Source organism: Centroberyx gerrardi, chromosome 24 (assembly GCF_048128805.1).
Source record: "Centroberyx gerrardi isolate f3 chromosome 24, fCenGer3.hap1.cur.20231027, whole genome shotgun sequence".
Lineage (NCBI taxonomy): Eukaryota > Metazoa > Chordata > Actinopteri > Beryciformes > Berycidae > Centroberyx > Centroberyx gerrardi.
This window is the reverse complement of record NC_136020.1, coordinates 20,961,683-20,982,290: the sequence shown is the minus strand read 5'-3', so window position 1 is coordinate 20,982,290 and position 20,608 is coordinate 20,961,683. Positions and strand designations below refer to the sequence as shown.

The window sequence follows — 20,608 nt, the reverse complement described above, 5'->3', positions numbered from 1 at the left end:
GGATCCGATGAGTCGTTTAGATGAGATTTCCTCGGGGGTCCCGCCGGTTTGGGACGGAGCCGCCTTTGGGTAGCAGCCGGGGGAGTCGTTACGGACCGAGAGAACCGCGAAACATAACGAGCCTCGTGGGAACTCAGTTTATGTACACAGCGCCGACTCCCGCCTCTCTGCCTCTCTGCCTCCCGGGGACTCTCTTTGCCAGTCTGCCAGGCTAGTTGGGGAGCGAGGGATGTGTGCCTGCGTGTGTGTGTGTGTGTGTGAGTGTGTGGGTGTGTTTTCTTTTTGCTTGTTTGAGGCTGTGCATTAGAAAGTCTCTGTGTGTGTGTGTGTGTAAGCGCACACCTACCCAATCGCTCCTCATAATTGATAGGGAGTACTGAAACCCAGGAGGAAGAGGGGCAGAGGTAGATTTTGGTTTTGGTAAACATTTTAATACTTAATAACTCCCTTTTACACGATAAAAAACAATGCATTTGCGGCGCTGCTTTGTGAACAAACATGATTTTGTTCCTAAACCCCGCTTCACTGCTCTGCATAAACAATTTCTGAATTAGAGTGCAGCCATGACCGGTCGCCAGAGGGGAAAACAAGGCAGCAAAGCAGATCTGTGCTGCGTGGAGAACAAGCCTGATGACCGTGACACCTACGAACAGCGGTAGCCATTACAGAAGCCCCTCTTCATGCATTTATCCTGCAGTGGTACAGCAGACGATGCTTTCTTGAATGTGGAATCAAATTTGTGTCTTGGGTTTGAATCTGGACCAGGACCGTCTTTGCATGTCATCCCTCTCTCTCTCTCTGCTGATCTTTCCTGACTCTCTTTACTATAAACCATCTAATAAAGGCGAAAATGCCCCCAAAAATAATGCTTCTCTTAAAGGAAAAACACACGTAGACAACTTGACGTCATGTCAAGATATTTCCGGCGCAAGTATAACAAAGTTTCATAGCAGAAAATGTTTCGTCATGCAGGTTTTGGTGTCAGTCCCTCAGCATCAAAGAACAAGCCAAATATGAAAAAAATCCACATGGGTAACATCAGGACAGGCAAAACTACATGATGAATATTTAATTTGGTTCACTTACAATCTAAAAATAAAGAGTTTGGATGGGAATCTGCGAGTGGGGATGTGTGTGTACCTACTTAGTGTGTTTTTTTCTTAGATTAAATGATGTTAGTGTCTTGCTCCACCTCTTTGTGTGTATTTGTCGCTCCTTTAACGCCGGCATTAAGGGCATTTGAGGAGGTAAAAAGTTCCTCAAAGTCAGATAACAGAAAGTTTGAACCCCGGACTTATCCTCCTCTCATTTCACTTAAAGCCAGGGGGTTATTTGGAAAAGCAGGTGATTGGTTTGCGATAAAGAGGAAACCAATCACGGGGGGGCAGATCCTGTCCTACGGAGGGAGCTAAAGCCGGGCTCAGGTGTGAAGCGAGCGGGACGCTTCCGAAATGAATTTCCCCCCGAGCTTTGTCATGTGTCAGAGGGAAGCGACAGCTCAGCTTCCGACAATCACACTCTGTCAGAGGGAGGCAGGGGGAAGCATTAGAGCTGTGTGTGTGTGTGTGTGTGTGTGTGTGTGTGTGTGTGTTTAGGTGTGTATTCACATAGTTTCATAGGGGGGAAAAAAGGAGGAAGGAAGTTCAATCCTGATCCTATCGGGACTCTCTCTCCTGCAGGCATCTTAAGGGGAAGCAGGCATCAACGTTTCCTCGAGGCCCCCGAGGCTCACACCGCTAACTCGCTAACACGCTAACTCGCTAACACAGGCTTTAGCTGAGAAAAAGCTGCAGTTTTTGGGATTCATGTCAAGGCCAGGTGAGAGATGCTTAAAGCAGAATATTCAAATATAGAGATGAAACACATGCAGCGTGAAGTTAAGACTTGGGGAAACAGAAGGGAAGCTTCACGGCGTTCATTTTTATTCTTATCCTCTCCGTGCGTTCGCCTCGGCGTCAAGGCTGACAGGCAGAGCGGTCTGAGACTGACAGGCGCAGGTTATAGTGTATTCTGAACCTCCGGTCAGGTCCGGCGTGTTTTGACGCTCGGTCGATCACAGATATGATCAGACTCGCCGCCGGCTGCCTGCCTGCCTGACTGAGACTTGGTGAGACCAAACACAGAACCCAGAAACAACTGGATCATCTCCGCTGTGAAACAACTGGATTATCCAGGCTGGCAGAGGAAGCAGGAGGGGAAACTTCACCAGCACTTCTGCACGTCTTCCATCACCCAAATTTGCCTTATGCACCCATACATATTTAGCTTTGCTTTAATACTGCTTGAATACAAAGCTCCAAAGACTCATCAAAGTCCAAGGCATACAAATAATCAGCGCATGTAACTTATAGTACCAGCCAAAAGTTTGGACCCACCTGACTGTACTATGTTTCTCATTCTCTTAAAGCCATTTTGATCTAAAGGCTTCTGCTTAAATGCTTGAAATGTGTTTCTTAAGACAAATATAAATAGTGTTGATCCTATGTATGAATTTCTTTCCAAAGCCTTTGCCTTTCCATCAAGGCAAAGGGCGGCTACTTTAAAGAATCTAAAATATAAGATAGTTTTGATTTGTTTAACACTTTTTTTGGTCACTGCATAATTCCATTTGTGTTATTTCATAGTTTGCATGTGTTTACTATTATTCTAAACTGTGGAAAATAGTAAAAATAAAGAAAAATGCGTGTCCAAACTTTTGACTGGTAGTATAAATAATGTTTTTGTTTTGTGTACTTCTGCTCTCTCCTCTTCAATACATGAAAAGTGTTGTTGCGTGTCTTTAAAAGCACTTTCCGAATGAAATGTATTATTCCGATTAGTATTATTATTATGTAATGACACTAAATAAGCAACTGGCTGAGTCTTGAAGGCTTCTCTTCACGTCTCCCACTGCCCTGAATGGCGGCACTCATTAAAATCCCGTCCGAATTGGAAGAAACGACGCAGGGAAACCTCGCCACACCGGTCGCTCCCCGGCGGCCTCTCTGCAGGCCTGTCATCACAGTCACAGCCTGACAGCTTTAAATCAATAGCATGTCTCTGCTTTTCGCCCCATTTAGTCCTGGACGTCCCTGCAGCAGGGGAGTGACCTGCACATCACCTCTGCAGAAGGACGTTTCCTTGACACTCTCCTTTTCCATCTCTCCTTTGTTCTTTATAATTTCTGTCTCTCTCGGTAAACTTAAAAAACGAAGTGGGAGCGGTGAGAAGTGACATCAGCGATGAGCAAACCGGACACGTTTGGTGCAAAGCAGATATGCAGAGCGGATTTGCTCCCTATCTTCCGTCGCAGGCTGGAAACTCATCTCTCCTCACGTCAGCCTCTCACCACTGAATCATTTCCCCCTCTCCCATATCTTACTTTCATACTTGCCCTGGTATGCTCGTATCTTGAAGCGAAAAAAAAATAAATCTACCTTTCTCCTTCGCTCCTATTTCTCTTATTTCTTCTCCTAGCTCTTCTGTGACAGGAATAATGTCGGAGCTCTTTGGGCCAAATCCTGCAGCTCTCCTTACTATGGCTGCTTGTAATGTTGCTGATCTAAAGACTCTTTCAGATGGTAGTAGGGGATATTCGAGAGAGGAGCTTATGGGTGTCAGTATAGAAATGTAAACAAAACCATATAGTGTACACATCATACACATAGTCCACTGCAAAATCTAATGCTTTACAATGATAAAAAACTATGAGCACAAATCAAAAATTATACAGATATTGCTTTTACTGCACAAGCTAACGTACAACATTTGTTTAGATCGGTAACATCACTGCTGCATCATTGCTAGCATGCTAAGTTGTTAGCCAACAAGTGGTCACCATGGTGACTGTTTTAGTGGAAGCTGTCGGTTCTTCGCACACCTGTACCAGGAAACAGGTGTGTAGGAGAGGACTGGGAAGCCGCACACTGTCTATACTTGCAAATAAAACATTTATTTAGAAAAAAAAGCAACGTTTCGGGTACTGAGACCTTCGTCAGGCAAATGTATGAAAGTCTCAGTCCCATAAACGTTGCTTTTTTTCTAAATAAATATTTTATTTGCAGGTATATATAATCTCTTCTTATGCTCTGACTGTTTTAGTGGGAAATTTGATTGGCTGAGACAGATGATGCACCTTCAGTTTCTGCTTGGAAAAGTTGAACCGAATCCAGCTTTTCCTCACCAGAACTAAGCGTTTTCCTCATGCACGCACTTTCACCGGCTGCAGCACACGAGTCCGGTGGATTTTCCAAACAAACATCCGCCTCGCTCTATAGTTGAAAGTGAACGGTAGGGCTGCACGATATTGGAAAAAACTGACATTGCAATATTTTTTTTTTCTGCAATATATATTGCGATATGAAAAAATACAGGAATTTTCACCAAATGACGTGAATAGCTCTATCAAGCCTTACCCCTTTAAGAAGGTGGCCTTGTGGGTAACCTGCGCAGGTGACGTAGTAGGAAGTGAGTGTGTTTTTAGCCGCAGCCAGAGTGAGTTGCAGGATGCTAAGTGAGTAAAGTTAGCATAGTTAGCGGGAAAAGAGCTTAGACCGTCACCGAGAGGCCGTGCATTATGTTCGCTGCTGTACCGAAATAAAGTGCCAGTTCTCCACTGCAGAGTCGGTCCGGACTCTTAGTAAAAAGCTTGTTACCAGCTACGAGCCAGGCTAAGCTAAAATAGGCTAGCACAACACCAGAGGCTTCCCAACTACGGTTCGGAGCCGCGAAAGCTGGAAAGGTAACATACGCTACTCTTATAACAAACCCTTAAATCGGAGTAAATTATGTTATATCAGACAGACTTCTCTTGTAGATTAGTCATGGAAAATGAGAACCGTGCGAGTTTTCCTTTTGTATCAAGCAGCAAAAAAGTTGTAGCATGACGTGTTTGAGTTAATTTGCCTTACATGACATCGCACGTCCTGCGATGTGACTATTGCGCATGCGCACATCGCGATGACGATGCTGAAACGATATATCGTGCAGCCCTAGTGAACGGCAACTAGCAAATCTGCCGCCGCTCCAATCCGAAAGCACCTTGGGAACTGAAACTTATTCTCCCGTCGTTCCGGATAGGAGCGCATCGGCTAAACGCGGAAAATGTAAATCCAAACGGAAAATGTAAACATTGTATGCAAATTGTATTCACAGTGTTCTCTCATCTATCCAGTACCCAGTATTTCTGGATGTGTGGGGGGGGGCAGAGCCGCGGTCCACACATCAAACACACGGCAGCTAAACAGGACGCTCGGGATGATTGACAGACGCCGTCCTTACCTGTCGATGTCTCCCTGCACGTCTTTGCCTCCTCTCTGGGACGTTTCTCGAGAAGAGGCCGTGTCCGAGGTCCGGCCCGCGTTCCGCGCATACAGATGGAGGCCGCCGTCTGTAAGGTATCTGTTAGAGGAAGACTAATTAGAGGCGGGAAGAGCGTCGACCTCCTTTGGCAGGAAAAAAAAAAAGTCTGATTTATTCATGATTTTCTCACTTTTTTATTGATAAACAGTCTGACTAATTGAACTTGAACCAGTAGAGGAAGGGCAGTGACCTGACTGATTGATGGATGTATTGATTGAGAGACACTTGATTGACAGACATGTAGTTTGCTTGCATGAGTGCATTTGTATGTGAGTGTGTGTGTGTGTGTGTACATTATCTATGATTGTGTGTGTATGCGGGAGTGTATATGTATGAATCTGTGTGTATCTGTCTTTACTATATGTAAGCGTGTGAATGCATACATGTGAATATTTGTGTGTGTGTGTGTGTGTGTGTGTGTGTATGGGAATGTGTACGTGTTTGTACGAGTGTGCAAATGTGATTATATGTGTATGAGAGTCTGTGTGTATCTGCGAGTGTGTGTACTGCCAGGTTGCTATCAGATACGGCTGATGGGACATGAGGATCATTAGCGTTGAGCTAATTAGCCTCATAATTCAGCTAATCACCTTTCCCTCCCAACTTGCTGCTACATTTTCCACTCTGACACTTCCTTAATCCTGCAGATGCTTCGCTTGGCAATCGGGAAAACTTCCTTTACTTCCTAGTTTTCCCTGCTCGCAAAGCGGTTTGGGGAAATCTTAAAAGCATGGGTGGCAGTGTGTGTGTGTGTGTGTGTGTAGCGTGGGTGTGTGTGTGTGTGTGTGTGTGCAGACATTCATATGTGTTCAGAGAATTGCTTTTGAACACACTTCTCCTCTCTTGCTCAAGGCAGAGCGGCATTCATCGCTATTGAGTGGATGAAGGTCAGAAGCCTACACACACACACACACACACACACACACACACACACACACACACACACACACAAGATACTGACTTATCTTTTCTCATTCAGGAGCTCTGTCAGTGTATTGAGTGCGCTCAAGGTTTGCATGGATGCATTATGTGAGCGTCTCCTTCATGGCGTGACAAACCAGCGGCAGCCTTGGCGGATGTCAGGAAGCCATTTTTCTTAAAGTGCGCCGTTCACATAGAAAAAATAGGTGAGGCCTTGGCGCCTTTGAACGAATACATGTCTAACCGTGAACTTTTGTGGCCTGAATTGAATTTACATTGCGGCACTGAATGGAAATTTGTCACGTTGATTCAATACACCTTGCCCTTTACACACAACAAATGGCCTTTTTAGTGGTAACTGTTGCAGTAGGAATGAAGTATGAGGCCAATCCATCTGAAAGCTGGGGTCTTACGACTTTAGACTGCACAAGATGCATTGTTTCTGTTGTGCAATGTTTTGTGAAATGAGCATGGCGTCCTTAAATGAAAATAATGTGCTTTATGCAGAAAAAACAGAAATACAATTCTCCACCATGAAAGGATTACATGAAGGAGACAAGACTAGAAACAGGCAGCATTCATTTCATTTTCAGCTCAAGTTTTTCTTATTTAACCGTGACAAAAATCTTTCCCTAACCTTAACAAAGTTGTTTTTGTTGCCTAACCTTAACCAAAGTTTTAGTTGCCTAAACCTAACGCTTCACTTTTCTAAACATAACCATCAGCAAAATGTTTCACATGATAGATGAAAATGGCGTGTCCATTTTGCGTTATTGCCACATAATCCTTTCATGGTGAAAGAACGTAATATTCGCATTATTCATTTCAGAGTTCACACTCATTTCACAAAACTTCAGGTCTTGACTAACGTAGACTTAAAGCAGAAAGTGTTAAAGCAGGAATTTGTTCAGAAGAAGCTAACACCGGGCTCAGCACTAGCAGCCCGGTGTAGCTGGTCATCCTACCCGCTGGTGAGCTCATCCGTCCGGGCGTTCCTCCCCAGGATGTCCCCATCACTCATGTACCCTGCCACCTCCATCTCCATCCCTCCTTCCGGCCCTCCTCCTCCCTTCTCCCCCTGCTCCGCCCCCCTCGCCCCTGCCGCCGCGGCCGCCGCTCGCCTCAGGGGGGCGCTGTACACAAACCTGGAGGGGTCCGGGTGGCCGCTGTAGCGCCCCGCGGCGGTGCCGGCGGCCGCCGTGCCGCCCGCCCTGGGCGCGGCGTAGCCGCTGGGCATGGAGGGGGCGTCTCCTGCCTGGAGACGTGGGGTTTGTGATTGGCCCAGACGCCAGGCCATGGGGGAGGAGCGCGTGGTGAGGGCTGGGAGGCTCCGCCCATTGACCTCAGTGGTTACTGTGGTGTCAAAGGTCGTTTCTAGAGTACTGTGGAGACAGAGAGAGAGAGAGAGAATGTGAGAGAATTACTTCTGAAACATGACATAAAATCAAAAAAATAACTATCAGCCAGGTATTTCACACAAAAGCATCAGTTGCTAAACTTTCTAGAAGACTCAGTGGAGAATGACTTGGCAGATTTCCCTCAAATGGACCCAAATCACAGGTCCAAGACACCGGAGCCATCATATCAAACGCATTGCTGTGCGAAGGGCAAGTCACTCAGGCAGAAAGATCAGTCATGTTGCCACAACAAGGCTGTCTACATCAGTTGAGTGCCACTCCCTTTAAATCACATGCTGCTGCTCCTAACATCGCTCTGTGTGTGTGTGTGTGTGTGTGTGTGTGTGTGACCTTCCTAAAGTGCTGCTTCTTCCAGTATGTTAACTTGGAGACAGAGGAGAGAAGAAGACGAAGGCTCCCGTGAGAATATATGTCAGACCATCATGGTCTGTCACATAGAGAGAGAGGGAGAGACAGACAGAGAGAGACGAGGAAAGAGACGGACAGACGGCAAATATGTTTCCATCCAACTGTCGAGCGAATTCGACACAAACTTTTGAAACGTCGCAAAAAGTAAAATCTGAATTAGGTGCGTTTCCATCAGCTGGGTTGAAACAAATAAATAAAGCCTCCTAAAGACAGAAAAACATCCATGAGCAAAATGGTCTGTCAAGAATTGATTAGTATTGGGGAAGCTGCTGTTCTTTAGTGTCAGCTAATGTTGTCCATATTTCATCTGAAGACAAAAACAAACAAATGCACTTGACAATAACATAATACACCGACAAATGCCATATAACAACAATGGACAATGTCTACATGGGAGCAACAGCAGGTTTGACATTTGGAAGTCAGATATCTCACACACAGCATCTCTAATTCGCAAAAGAGTACTCGGATGGAAATGCAGCTACGGAGAGAGAGATGCTGTGGAGGGAGAGAGAGAGAGAGAGAGGAGAGAGAGAGACAGAGAAACAGAGAGAGTAAGGGAGAGAGGGAGAGAGAGAAAGCAAGAGAGAAGAGACAGAGAGAGAGGAAGCCAGGGAAAGAAAGCGAGAGAGAGAGAGAAAGAGACAGAAACAGAGACAGAAACAGAGAGAGTAAGGGAGAGGGAGAGAGAGAGAAAGCGCGAGAGAAGAGACAGAGAGAGAGAGCGAGGGAAAGAAAGCGAGAGAGAGAGAGAGAGAGAAAGAGAGAGAGAGAGAAAGAGAGATAGAGAGAGAAAGAGAGAAAGAGAGACAGAGACAGAGAGAGACAAAGAAGGAGAGAAAGCGAGAGAGAGATAGAGAAAGAGAGAGAGACAGAGAGAGGAGAGAGTGAGAGAGAGAGAGAAAGAGAGAGAGACAGAGAGAGACAGAGGGAGAGAAAGCGAGAGAGAGATAGAGAAAGAGAAAGAGAGAGAGACAGAGAGAGAAGGAGAGAGTGAGAGAGAGAGAAAGAGAGAGAGAGAGAGAGAGAGAGAGAGAGAGACAGAGGGAGAGAAAGCGAGAGAGAGATAGAGAAACAGAAAGAGAGAGAGACAGAGAGAGAAGGGGAGAGTGAGAGAGAGAGAGAGAGAGAGAGAGACAGAGGGAGAGAAAGCGAGAGAGAGATAGAGAAACAGAAAGAGAGAGAGACAGAGAGAGAAGGAGAGAGTGAGAGAGAGAGAGAGAGAGAGAGAGAGAGAGAGAGAGTCAGAGTGAGAATAAGTGAAGCTGTAAAAGAAGCCCCGGCAGAGAATGGAAGCCGACGGCGAGAGACAAAGAAAGAAGATCGCCCGGCTGGAGCAGCAGCCATCCAACCTGCAGCCATCCTCCATTCATTCTGTGCAATAATTCAACTGTGCAATAATTATTTACTTATTTACACTGTTGTATATATTATAGTATGATGCACATATTTGCACATATTTCTTATTTTCTTATTTCTATTTTTCTTATAATTTCTCTATGCTTATATATATTTCTCTTCTAGAACGTGAGCAACTGCAATGTAACCCAATTTCCCCTCGGGGATCAATAAAGTATTTCTGATTCTGATTCTGATTCTGATTTCTGAGCACAGAAACTCTCCCTCTAATGTTGTAGATGGATCTGAACGGGAATACTGCAACGCTCAGCTCTTATCTCTCCAAGTACGGCTTGGGAACAAAACTCAAATTCTACAATCAATTCCTGAGTCTTCTACAACACATGCAAAGATGGACTCTATCTGGACACACACACACACACACACACACACGCAGCAGAGAGGAGCGAGGCAGCAGTGGCACCTAGCTGGAGCTCTCTCTGCTGGGAAGAAGAGTGCACTGCATTTACATGGAGAGGGAATAGAAAAAAAAAAAAAATAGAAACCAGACAGCTGCTCCGGTTTGTTTCTGTCAGGATAAGCTGTTAATATGCATTCTAGCCGCAAACATCCCTGTGTACATGAAATAACGGCTTGTTCCGTTATATATAATGCATATTACCATGGAAACAGGCCGGACACACATACATACACACACACACACACACACACACACACACACACACAACAAAACCCAACATTAAAAAGGATTGTGTTACATGCCTCAGGGTCTCTGTTAATAAAGAAATATACTGATACTCATATTCAGGTTTCAAATATCAGGATATGGTGTTTACATGCTCTTACTCTGAAATGTAATAGTATCAGTATGTTGATGGAAATGGAAATGGACTCGCTGTCTGCCGGTGTCCAGCTATAAGTGACATTTGTTTTTTACTATTTTCCACATTTTAGAATAACAGTAAAGACATCAAAGCTACGAAAATAACACAAATGGAATTATGCAGCGACCAAAAAAGTGTTAAACAAATCAAAACTATCTTATATTTTAGATTCTTTAAAGTAGCCGCCCTTTGCCTTGATGGAAAGACAAAGGCTTTGGAAAGAAATTCATACATATAGATTAACTTCACTATTTATATTTGTCTAAGAAACTAATTTCAAAGCATTTAAGCAGAAGCCTTTAGATCAAAATGGCTTTAAGAGAATGAGGTGGGTCCAGACTTTTGACTTTTGCTCCACCTCTGAGAGGAACTATTTGGAGATTTCAAATGTCATTTAGTTGTAAAGATTAGAGTGTTGTGTTGCAGTTTGTCTATTTAGATAGACATGAGCAGGACAGATAGAGGATGAGGGAGTTGTTTCGATGGCTGCCGCTGCATGCTGGCCTTCATGAGGTGGTGAAAGCCATGCCATCTTCAACCAGCGTCTCACACATTACAATAAGAGAGGTGTGAGAACAGCTGTGTGTGTGTGTGTGTGTGTGTGTGTGTGTGAAAGGGCATAGAAGGCACAAACAGAGGCTAGACTCACTACAACCCCCCTATGATGCCAAGTGCCGACATGAGAAGGGCAGTGATACACACACACACACACACACACTCTCACACCTCTCCTACCCATTAACCCAAACACCCATTGCCATGTTAAAGTGTCAAGAAGCCAAAAGAAACAGCTGCTTATTATCATGACAAGTGACCAGAAATCAATTTGCCACAGAAATCAGAATCATATACAGCGCAGCCTGCATGCTTTAACGCACCGTATCTTTATCTCCAAGCAGCTGAGAGAGGAAAAGAAAGAAGAAAGAGAGAGAGAACCTGGGAGAGAGACGGGGTGTGTAGGTGTTGGAACAAAGAGCGTCGGAGCGAAGGATCGAGCCGAGCGGCAGCTAGAGGAGACGTGCTGAGATGTTTTACACATCTGAACAGACGGCGTCTCCTCTGTCCTCCCTGCAGAGTGGAGGACGAGCAGGATGGGAGATTCCAGAAATATACTCTACTCACATGTGGTTAAACAGAATATCGTATGTGAGCGTATGCATGTTCAAACATAGTCCAGAAACATATTTAAAGGGGCTATGTGTGGCATTTTTAAACATCATTATATCATTTTGCGATACCTTGATATATGATTTATTGATGTAAACATGCTACAAGCTGCACCTTTATGGCCTCTTTCAATATTTTTAGACATATGCACATTTTAATTAGCATTAGTTAGGAAGTGAAAGAAAGGAAGACAGCTGTAGGAGTTGTGGGTTTAATCTGATGTTTGTCCTTTAACTCAGATGTAATCCTCTCTCTCTCTTTGCTGCATCCTGATAAAGAAGAACTACAGTAAAAATAAATCTTAAAGTAGATTGGGAGACTACTCTGTGTGTAGTTCAGAGCTCAGCGGGAGGTGAATCCATGTTGACAGCAGGGATTTGCTTATTGCTGAGCAATGCTAGATATAAATATAACTTTCTCTTGATGCTACTAACGAGGTCTGAGAGTTTACCGGTTAAACATCTACAGTACTGCTAGTGTTAACTTACTGTTGGCAGAGCTGTGATCCTGCAGCTCCACTCCCAAGACAAACCTCAAGTGGAATCCACAGAGTTTTAAATAAGAAGTTTACTAATTCTTTGGAAGCATACAGTTACGATAGCATTTCCAAAAATAATTCCTATTTGTCATTTTATGGAGCTTCTTCCACCAGTTTTGACCATTATGTTTCTGTTGTCATTTAGATTCTCTTCTTTATCACTTCTACATTTTTGTGCTACAACTAGACTAGATAATACTACACTGTACTAAGCTAACTGAGCTAACTTTTTACCTCACCTGCACAAATTAGTCTTCCGTTTCTCTTCATTTTGTGCTTTTTCATCATCGTGTTTGATTACTTTTCTTTCTCACTTTCTACGTTGTATATACTGTGTAAATAAACTAACCTAAAAAGAGCCAAACTAAACTAAGCTAACTTAGCAAAACTGAACTATCCTAAGCTAAATTCATTAAACTAAACTAAACTAAACTAAACTAAACTAAACTGCACCAGACCAACTAACTAAATTAGCAAAACTAAGCTCAACAAAACTGGTGACTGATTTTAAAGATTGGTCTTTTTCTACCACTTTTCTACTCTATCAGCCAATGTGTCATTGTGTTTGTGTCTAACCTGTCTGCGGTGTGTGTGTGTGTGTGTGTGTGTGTGTGTGTGTGTGTGTGTGTGTGTGCTGTACAGGACATAGAGACCCCGCTGCCCCCTGTAGTCTGCTTTTATACTGCACAGTTCAGACAGAAACAACCAATGGCATCTTTTACCAGAATCCAACACATAGAAATAAGGGAGGTGTGAGGAAAAACAAGGTGTGTGTGTGTGTGTGTGTGTGTGTGTGTGTGTGTGTGTGTGTGTGTGTGTGTGTGTGTGTGTGTGTGTGTGTGTGTGTGTGCACATGTTGTGACTAGCATCTTTATATTGAATGGCCATCGGATAGTTTTGTCATCTGCTGTGGTTCTGTATTGATGTCTGTGTGTTTCTGTCCTGGGGGAGGAAGGCTGTGATGTGTGGCTGTCCCACCCTCTGATGTCTCTACACACACACACACACACACACACACACACACACACACACACACACATCAATAACATTCTCTGACTTCTTAGCAACCTGTTGCCTCTGGGAAGGTGAAGGGCTTTGAGGAGTGTTTTTGCACACACACACACACACACACACACACACACACACACACACACACACACAGAGAATAATAGCAATTAAGATTCCGTATCGAAATACACAAATCAATACGCTTGGATGAAAAGGAAAGATGGAGGAAGACAAAACTGCCCTTCAAAGGCAAATAGCAGGAACTACTTTTTGTTCATGAATGATTATTATTGATTATTATGATGATGATTATTATTATTAAAATATATACAGTCCACTTTTGGACCAATAAGCCTTTTTTCTGCATTTCATGAAGTTGCTGCTTTTTGGCTTAGATGCCTGCATGTGATCTAACATTCCCACAGTGTGTCATTGTTTTGTGTGTATGTGTGTGTGTGTATGTATGTGTGTGTGTGTGTGTGTAGGAGGGGGGTTGGTATTGGTACTGGGGGGTGTTATAAGCCACTGGGTTGACCGGTCCTGACCCCTCCGCTCCAGTCAGCACAGCAGAGTCTCTTTCCATCTCCTGTCACAGACTGAAATCTCTTTCAATCTTTTCAACAATCGCATCACTTCCTGTCCGCTGCATCGGACCTGCTCTCCTCTCCTCTCTGCTCAGTCACAGAAACACTGTCAGGGACTGAGAATCATCTGTGGCTCTGACTCTTGCATTCATTACCGTTGGCTGCAAGTCATTTTGGTGATTTAGGAGTCAAAGCTTGTTCTACCCCGGAATGAAAGCTTCAGCTAAATGCCTGAAATGTAAATGTGATGAGCAGAAAAACAACTCAGACGCACTCGCCGGATTGGACCAACGGCTATCTCCTCCATTCCAAAGCGATGAATAATTGAGCCGGCCCCGTTCTCTCTCTCTCTCTCTCTCTCTCTCTCTCTCTCTCTCTCTGCACTCCAAAGTGTAAACACAAAATAAACATAAACCCCGACCGGGCTTTTATTCGATATTATGTTCAAAAAAACTTCATCTGCCGCTTAGCCGAGATCCCCGGCGGGACTCGGCGGGGGATCCCTCCGGCCCGGGCGGAGGGGAAGACGAGAGGAGGAGGAGGAGGAAGAGGAAGAGGAGGAGGAGGAGTTTTCCTTTTTTTTTTTTCTCCGCTCGCCGTGCCAGGTTTGCCCTTGAAGATCGCGGCGTTTCTTCGCGCGGGGAGACGTTACTTTCTTCGCCTTCAAATGTCAATCAATACCATTTTTCATTGTCTGGATTGAAAAAAAAATAAGGTAGAGAGGGAAATTAAATGTGGGTTTCGGATCGATACGGATTATCTGCGGAGGCCCCAACACGTCTGGCCCTCTGAAGACTGCGCCGGACCGGGCTTCAAAGCACCAAAGTCAGGCTCAATAAGAAAGGCAGACTGCTGCAGGGCCAAACCACAGTAACACAGTATGTGCAGAGGGGCTTTTTCCACGGGTCAATGACTTCAGGTGACAGGAAACGCCGCCGCCATCAGCTCCCAGACAAGCTGCACCTCGCTGCAGGCCGCTTTCACCTTCAGCCGGCTTCCATTTGAGTCTTGACGGAGTGGGGAAATACACACTAACACGTACTGAAGTCTATATTAGTGAGTTAATCACGTTGTATGTTTTTAAATTTACATTACATTTGATCCTTTTTTGGGGGGTTTTGCATTTCATTTTCTAAATCTAAACTGGTTGAAAAACTGTGAAACTGGGCAGTAAAATATAATTCACAGGTGTGCTGCCATCTTGTATTGAGCCAGCAGTTTTCCAACACTAATGCAAACTTAATGCTGGTAAAAGCTCAAAGCAGTGAGTAAATTTGGTTAAATTCAGTTATAATATTTAGATGTGGGGTTTCCTGATTGGGGTTTTATATTCACTGAGTAGTTTTTTTTTCCATATTCTTTAGAGCAGTTACACTGCAAATAGGTAAAATTTTAGCAGGTGTCAAAACAGTGGCGATGGCACTCACATGTTATTAACAGACATTGATGATGTGTCTTCTATCACAGCGATTCTCAACCTTTTTCATATCAAGGACCCCTAATTTAGTCCACATTAGAGCCACAGACCCCCATTTGATGAGATTTTGTCTCTCGGACCCAAATCTGAGAATATTTTTATTGTCAGATATGATTTTGTCCAGAATCCCATGACTATCTGTATTGTAGGTAGAGAGATAACAGAGAAACTATGATCAGAACAGTCATTCTTCTACATTCTCTAATTGTGTTAACTTCTTGTAAATGAAATAATGCTGAAGTTTAACAATTCATCAATTTGCTGGGGACCCCCTGGAACCCCCTCAAGGACCCCTGGTGGTCCCCGGACCCCACGTTGAGATCAAATATTTCTGATAACTAATGTATGTAAGCTAGGTAGCAAGTAACGGCATCCAGAATTAGCAGAAGTCCCACATTTTACTGAATGTTTGGTGTGTTACTGCTCCACTTCTGATAGGAACTGTTCTTAAAAATCTAATTTTGTTCCCTTTTCAAGTTTTCAGCCATTGTAAGGTGTAACGAATAGTCTGGTAAATATTACAAAATTTCTGTTCAGCTCCATGTACAACATTTAAGAAACAACAGGCTGCTGCAGTCCTGGTGGAGGACCGTAGCGGGACAGATGCAGGATGGGGGATATTTTTGACGTTTTGACGACTACCACCGGACCTCTGGAAGCAAGAGTCGGCAAGGACGGGGTGCAGACAGGTGTGGAAGGATGGAGAATCCCCGAAGAGGGACCGGAGTGAAAGAAAGAGTGATGAATATGACAGTCGCGTGCGCCCGAGCGGAACAGAGATTAATTACTCCGAAGGCGGAGGAAGCTCCGCGGCGATTACGTCGGTTTCTTATCCAGGAGAGAGAGATTAGGACGGTTTGGCCCAGCTCTTGTTATGGACTGAATTGGTTTGCATAATCTGAGGAGATCCTCACTTACTGAATATAAATATGTGTAAGTGGTCACATGCATACACACACACACACACACACACACACACACACAGAGACACACACAGAGGGGCTGACTTCACTTTTTCCATTAAATCTAATGGTTCAAAATTGGGCAGTAGGCCATACAGTAATTCACTGGGGATGCTGCTGCCATCTTGGACCAATGCTTGCTGCATTGCTGCTCCACTGCTCCAATACACACACACACACACACACACACACACACACACACACACACATGCAGCCACACCATACATGATGCTAATTTGGAGGTAAGATGATGCACTTTCCATTTATTTCATGCTGACTGTCCTGGTGCCTCTGATGAATGTGAATGGGACCAGTGTTCGTAGACCAATCAACACCCCCCCCCCCCCACCCCACCCCCCCCCACCCCACCCCCCCCCACCACCACACACACACACACACCTCCATCCCAGACCCCCGTGGGTCCCATTGGATTAAATGCGGTGGAAAGACAATGGCGCTCTATTGATCGCGCCTGGCTGAGACTCCTCTGAGGAGAAAAGTGAAAAATAAACACACACACACACACACACGCACACACGCGCAGACCGCCATCTGTCATGGCTGTCGGCAGCCTGGCCACCATCTTCCTCTGTAAATGGGGCAAAACACACAAAATAATAGACTGAGGGAGAAGGAGAGAGGAGAGAGGAGAGCGGAGAGCCGTTGCCCGGGGACTTGACATAAACCAATGGTTATCATTTTGTCTTCGCCTGAGCCGCAGCCTCTACACTGTACGTTGTCAGACTCTTAATGTTGGGGACGGCTCACAGATGGGACGGTCTTTTAAGGTGTTAGGTGTCCGTCACTCCCGAATATCGCTGCCTGTGTGCCAGCTGGTAAGGCTGGTGAAGCAGGTTTTTAATCAAATCCGGGGAACGTGGAGGAGAAGACGGCGCGGTAATGGAGAGGGAGATCATTAACGCTCGGAGACGAGCGGCATCTCCCCGCCGGATCTGTGTGACGGATCGAGCCGGGAGAGTCGAAGATATCAAACTCACGACTGCTTTTTATTTGCCAAGTGCAACGGCTGCACGAGGAAATTGGCTTGGTTAATTGGTGCTGAGACATTAAGCTGTGATCACGCTGTTTTGAACACGCCTGTGCCTTATTTTAATTAATTTCAAAGGTTTGCTCTCCTTCAAACTATGTGCTTTATATTTTGGCTGCAGCTCGTTTTTGTGGCCAAATTGGACTTAAAGATGAACAACAGAGTTTTCCATGTAACGTGGATTTGTTTACATTCATAATTTCACTTGTACAGACACAGAATATGTTGTTAGACCCCGATAACTATACTGAATAAATGTATTACCATCAAAGACGTTTGAAAAGTCTTTAATGTTTACAAGGCTACAATGTTTACATACGGATCTCACTGCAGCGGCTTGGAGAGGAAGTTCCCGCCCCTTCATTTGATTGACAGCAGGCATTTCCACTACATCACCCATCGGTGATATATCCAATAAATGAGGTACTTGTGACTTCATGTGACTTTTATCTGTAAGCCCTGGTTCGCTTGTAATTGGGCAGTGTGAACCTAAACGAACCAAATACAAAAATGCGACTGTGGTTCAGACAAAGTCGCTTAAAACTTGATGTTCACAGTGAGCGGAATATACGAAGGTGTGTGTGTGTGTGTGTCTCAAAATAACCAATGGCAGCTGAGTCAGAGCTGCACTGGACCTGAGCTGATTTATTTCTGTAACGGGGTCCAACTGAAATTGCATGATGCATGCAGGAGGCAGGCGGGGAGTCGTGTGTTTGAAGCCAAGTTTCAACAGAGTGGGAGAATGTTGCAGCAGCGGCCAAAACCCAACACACACCAATGCAAATCTAATGCCATGGAAAAGCAAAAATAAAAGAGTAAATCTGGGTTGTAAGATATACACTACCAGTTAAAAGTTTGGACACACCTGATTGAATGTTCTGTGTTTTTCATTCTCTTAAAGCCATTTTGATCTAAAGGCTTCTGCTTAAAATGCTTGAATGTCCTGATTGGTGGAGCTGACTGAAGGCTTCTGACTCTCACAGCCAAAATGCGACTGATTTGGCAGGAACAAACCACAGTAGCCTGGCCGCGAGAACAAGGAAGCAACGATGAAAACTGGCTCCTGGCTGTGTTTTTGGGGAATGAAACGCATCTATTTCTGCATCTATTTAACGTACAGTGGCAGCAGACGTTAAGAAGAAGTGGGCTGGCGGCCGGAAGGTCGCCGGGTCGGATCGAGGACTGGCCGGGAAAAAAATCTGGATGGGGAAATGTGAACGGGAAGTCTTGTTGCTGTTCCAATGCTGAAATCTCTCTCTTGTCGTCCCCTTCTCCATGTGTGCATGTGCTAACACACTCACACACACACACACACACACACACACACTCCCACACCCTCCCACTCATTACAACACCCACTTCCCCACCGTTTTCATTTTCTGCGTTTTTATCACTTTGCTTTTGTTTTAGCACTGTGAAATGAAACTAAACTGAACTAAAAACTTTACACTAAGCTAACCTAAACTGACAAAAAAGACAAAAAAAAAAAAAAAAAAAGTATTGGACTGTACCATGTGTGTGTTCCTACCTGTGGCTGATCTGCGTCCCCCGCAGGCTGGACATGGTTTCTTCCAGGTTCTGCCGCAGGTCGGCGATGTTCTTCACCGTCCGCATGCGTCTCGTCTCTGGGTCTTCTCCTGGAGACACAGTTTATATGATTTACTGTTTGGACACACACACACACACTCTCCTACCCACACACACAACACACACACAACACACACCCAAACCCACAAACACACGCAATAAGAAGTGATGAGGACATGTGACATATTTCATTGGATGTCAGTGAACGTCCCAGCAGGGGGGGAGCAGTGCGACGTCCCGTCATGATGCAACGTCCCGTCACGATGCGACAGTCAGCATGGGTTCGCGTCCCGCAACACCATGCTGACAATCTGAAAGCCTTCCAATAAATCAGCCTGTCAGCCACACAGGCTGCGCCGCACGCACTCCGCACCGCTTTCACTGAAGAAAGTGGATCTTTTTTTTTTTTTTTTTTTTGCAGTATTGACATTTTTCCTTCAGGCGAACGCAGAAATGTCGTGCCGTGACACCGCGCACTACGTCAGTTAGCTGGGGACACAATCATGCCTGCGAAAGCAAACTCTGTCAGAGCTCCTCTGCATCTCTGTCAGGCGTGTTGGAAAGCGCTGCCAACCCCCCCCCCCCCCCTTCTCCTCCTCCTCCTCCTCCTCCTCCTCCTCCTCCTCCTCCTCCTCCTCCTCCTCCTCCTTCCCCACAGCCATGAAAGCACTTCATATGTTTTATGCACTTCCCTGTGCCTCATTTGCAGATGAAGTGCTCGTTTTACTGAGGCTATTAGGCCTATTCTGAAGGAGCGCTGCTAATAAGCACGGGTGGGCATCATCTCAGAGCTGCGAGCTGTGGGCGCAGACCAAAGTATCTGCTTGTCTGCTCCAATTAAGCCTCTCTGTGCGCCTGTCAAGCTAGCCTATATCCGCAGGCGGGCACCACAGAATGGGTAATTAACAAGTGGCATGAGACACGGAATGGATGCCGGTCATGCTGGTTTCCAGTTTTAAGGTGCTTTCAGAGGGAAACTGGCGGGGATGAATGAGCCAGCACATCTTGTACAATAAGGGGATAATGTAGTGTGATATTAAGACGAGTGCGGGAAGCTGTGATGCCGTTTTCGACGCTCTCAGCATCCCGCGCTGACAGAAAGCTGCTGTGATTACTGTGATTGGGGCGAAGGGGAGGGGCAGCAGTCTGGATGTTAGAAAGGGAGGCTCGGGACGGAAAGGTTGCAAGTTTGTAAATTCGCCCCCCCCCCCCCCCCGCTGGACCAGGAGGGAAAATTTGGGTGGGAAAAGAGAAGGATTAACGCTCCCCCCCCCGACTCTTAACCCCCAGCTGGTCCAGTGGAGCGACTCAGTGCCAAGAGAAGAAGAAGAAGAAGAAGACTGTGGTTGTACTGGGCAGCTCGGACATGAATGTGTTTATCTGCATGAATATCAAGCAGGTTGGTGCCCAGAAAAAAAAAACATAAATGCTGAGTGAGTTTTCCCCGGATAAATACAGGTTAAAAAAATCTATTTCAATGTTGACCTCAAGGCATCAGGCTGAGCTTTCTAGCAAAAAAATCTGAAAATGAAAATACACAGCTTGCAGTCATGAGGCTTTCCACTTCTTCTGTGTCAGTTATAGAGTTCATGTCTGTTTTTTTTTTTTCACATTGATTGAACAGAGTACAAACACAGAACACACTGCCGGTATGCGGTTGATCTCGCACACTGACACCAATCTTCCTGATTTCGGCGTAGGCTGTGTAACACCGAGCATTGTTAGAGTCAGTTTATTCACCAAGTACAGTAAACGTGCAGCGATGTGCCTTGGAGACACTGGTGCAGCACTTAGTCAAGTCACTTTTACAGGATGTGTGTCATCGCTTCGAGTTCTTGCCTCTTGTTGTCTGAAGACTCTCCCTTTCCCTGTTTATCATGTATTGTGGTTTTATGTCCAGACCCAGA

General features: G+C 45.1%; 1 protein-coding gene across 2 annotated transcripts in view; it reads right to left on the bottom strand.

Moving 5' to 3' along the window:
• Window positions 1–20,608, bottom strand: part of nav3 (neuron navigator 3) — a 232,785-nt gene that overhangs the window by 69,652 nt on the left and 142,525 nt on the right. Inside the window, exons 10-12 of one of the 2 annotated variants that reach the window (XM_078282062.1) lie at window positions 18,643–18,751; window positions 7,227–7,643; window positions 5,260–5,379 (exon numbers count right to left, since the gene is read on the bottom strand). In XM_078282062.1, the coding sequence (XP_078138188.1) occupies window positions 5,260–5,379; window positions 7,227–7,643; window positions 18,643–18,751 (646 nt within the window). The remainder of the gene's footprint in view (window positions 1–5,259; window positions 5,380–7,226; window positions 7,644–18,642; window positions 18,752–20,608) is intronic. The other variant, XM_078282063.1, reaches the window with a different exon arrangement.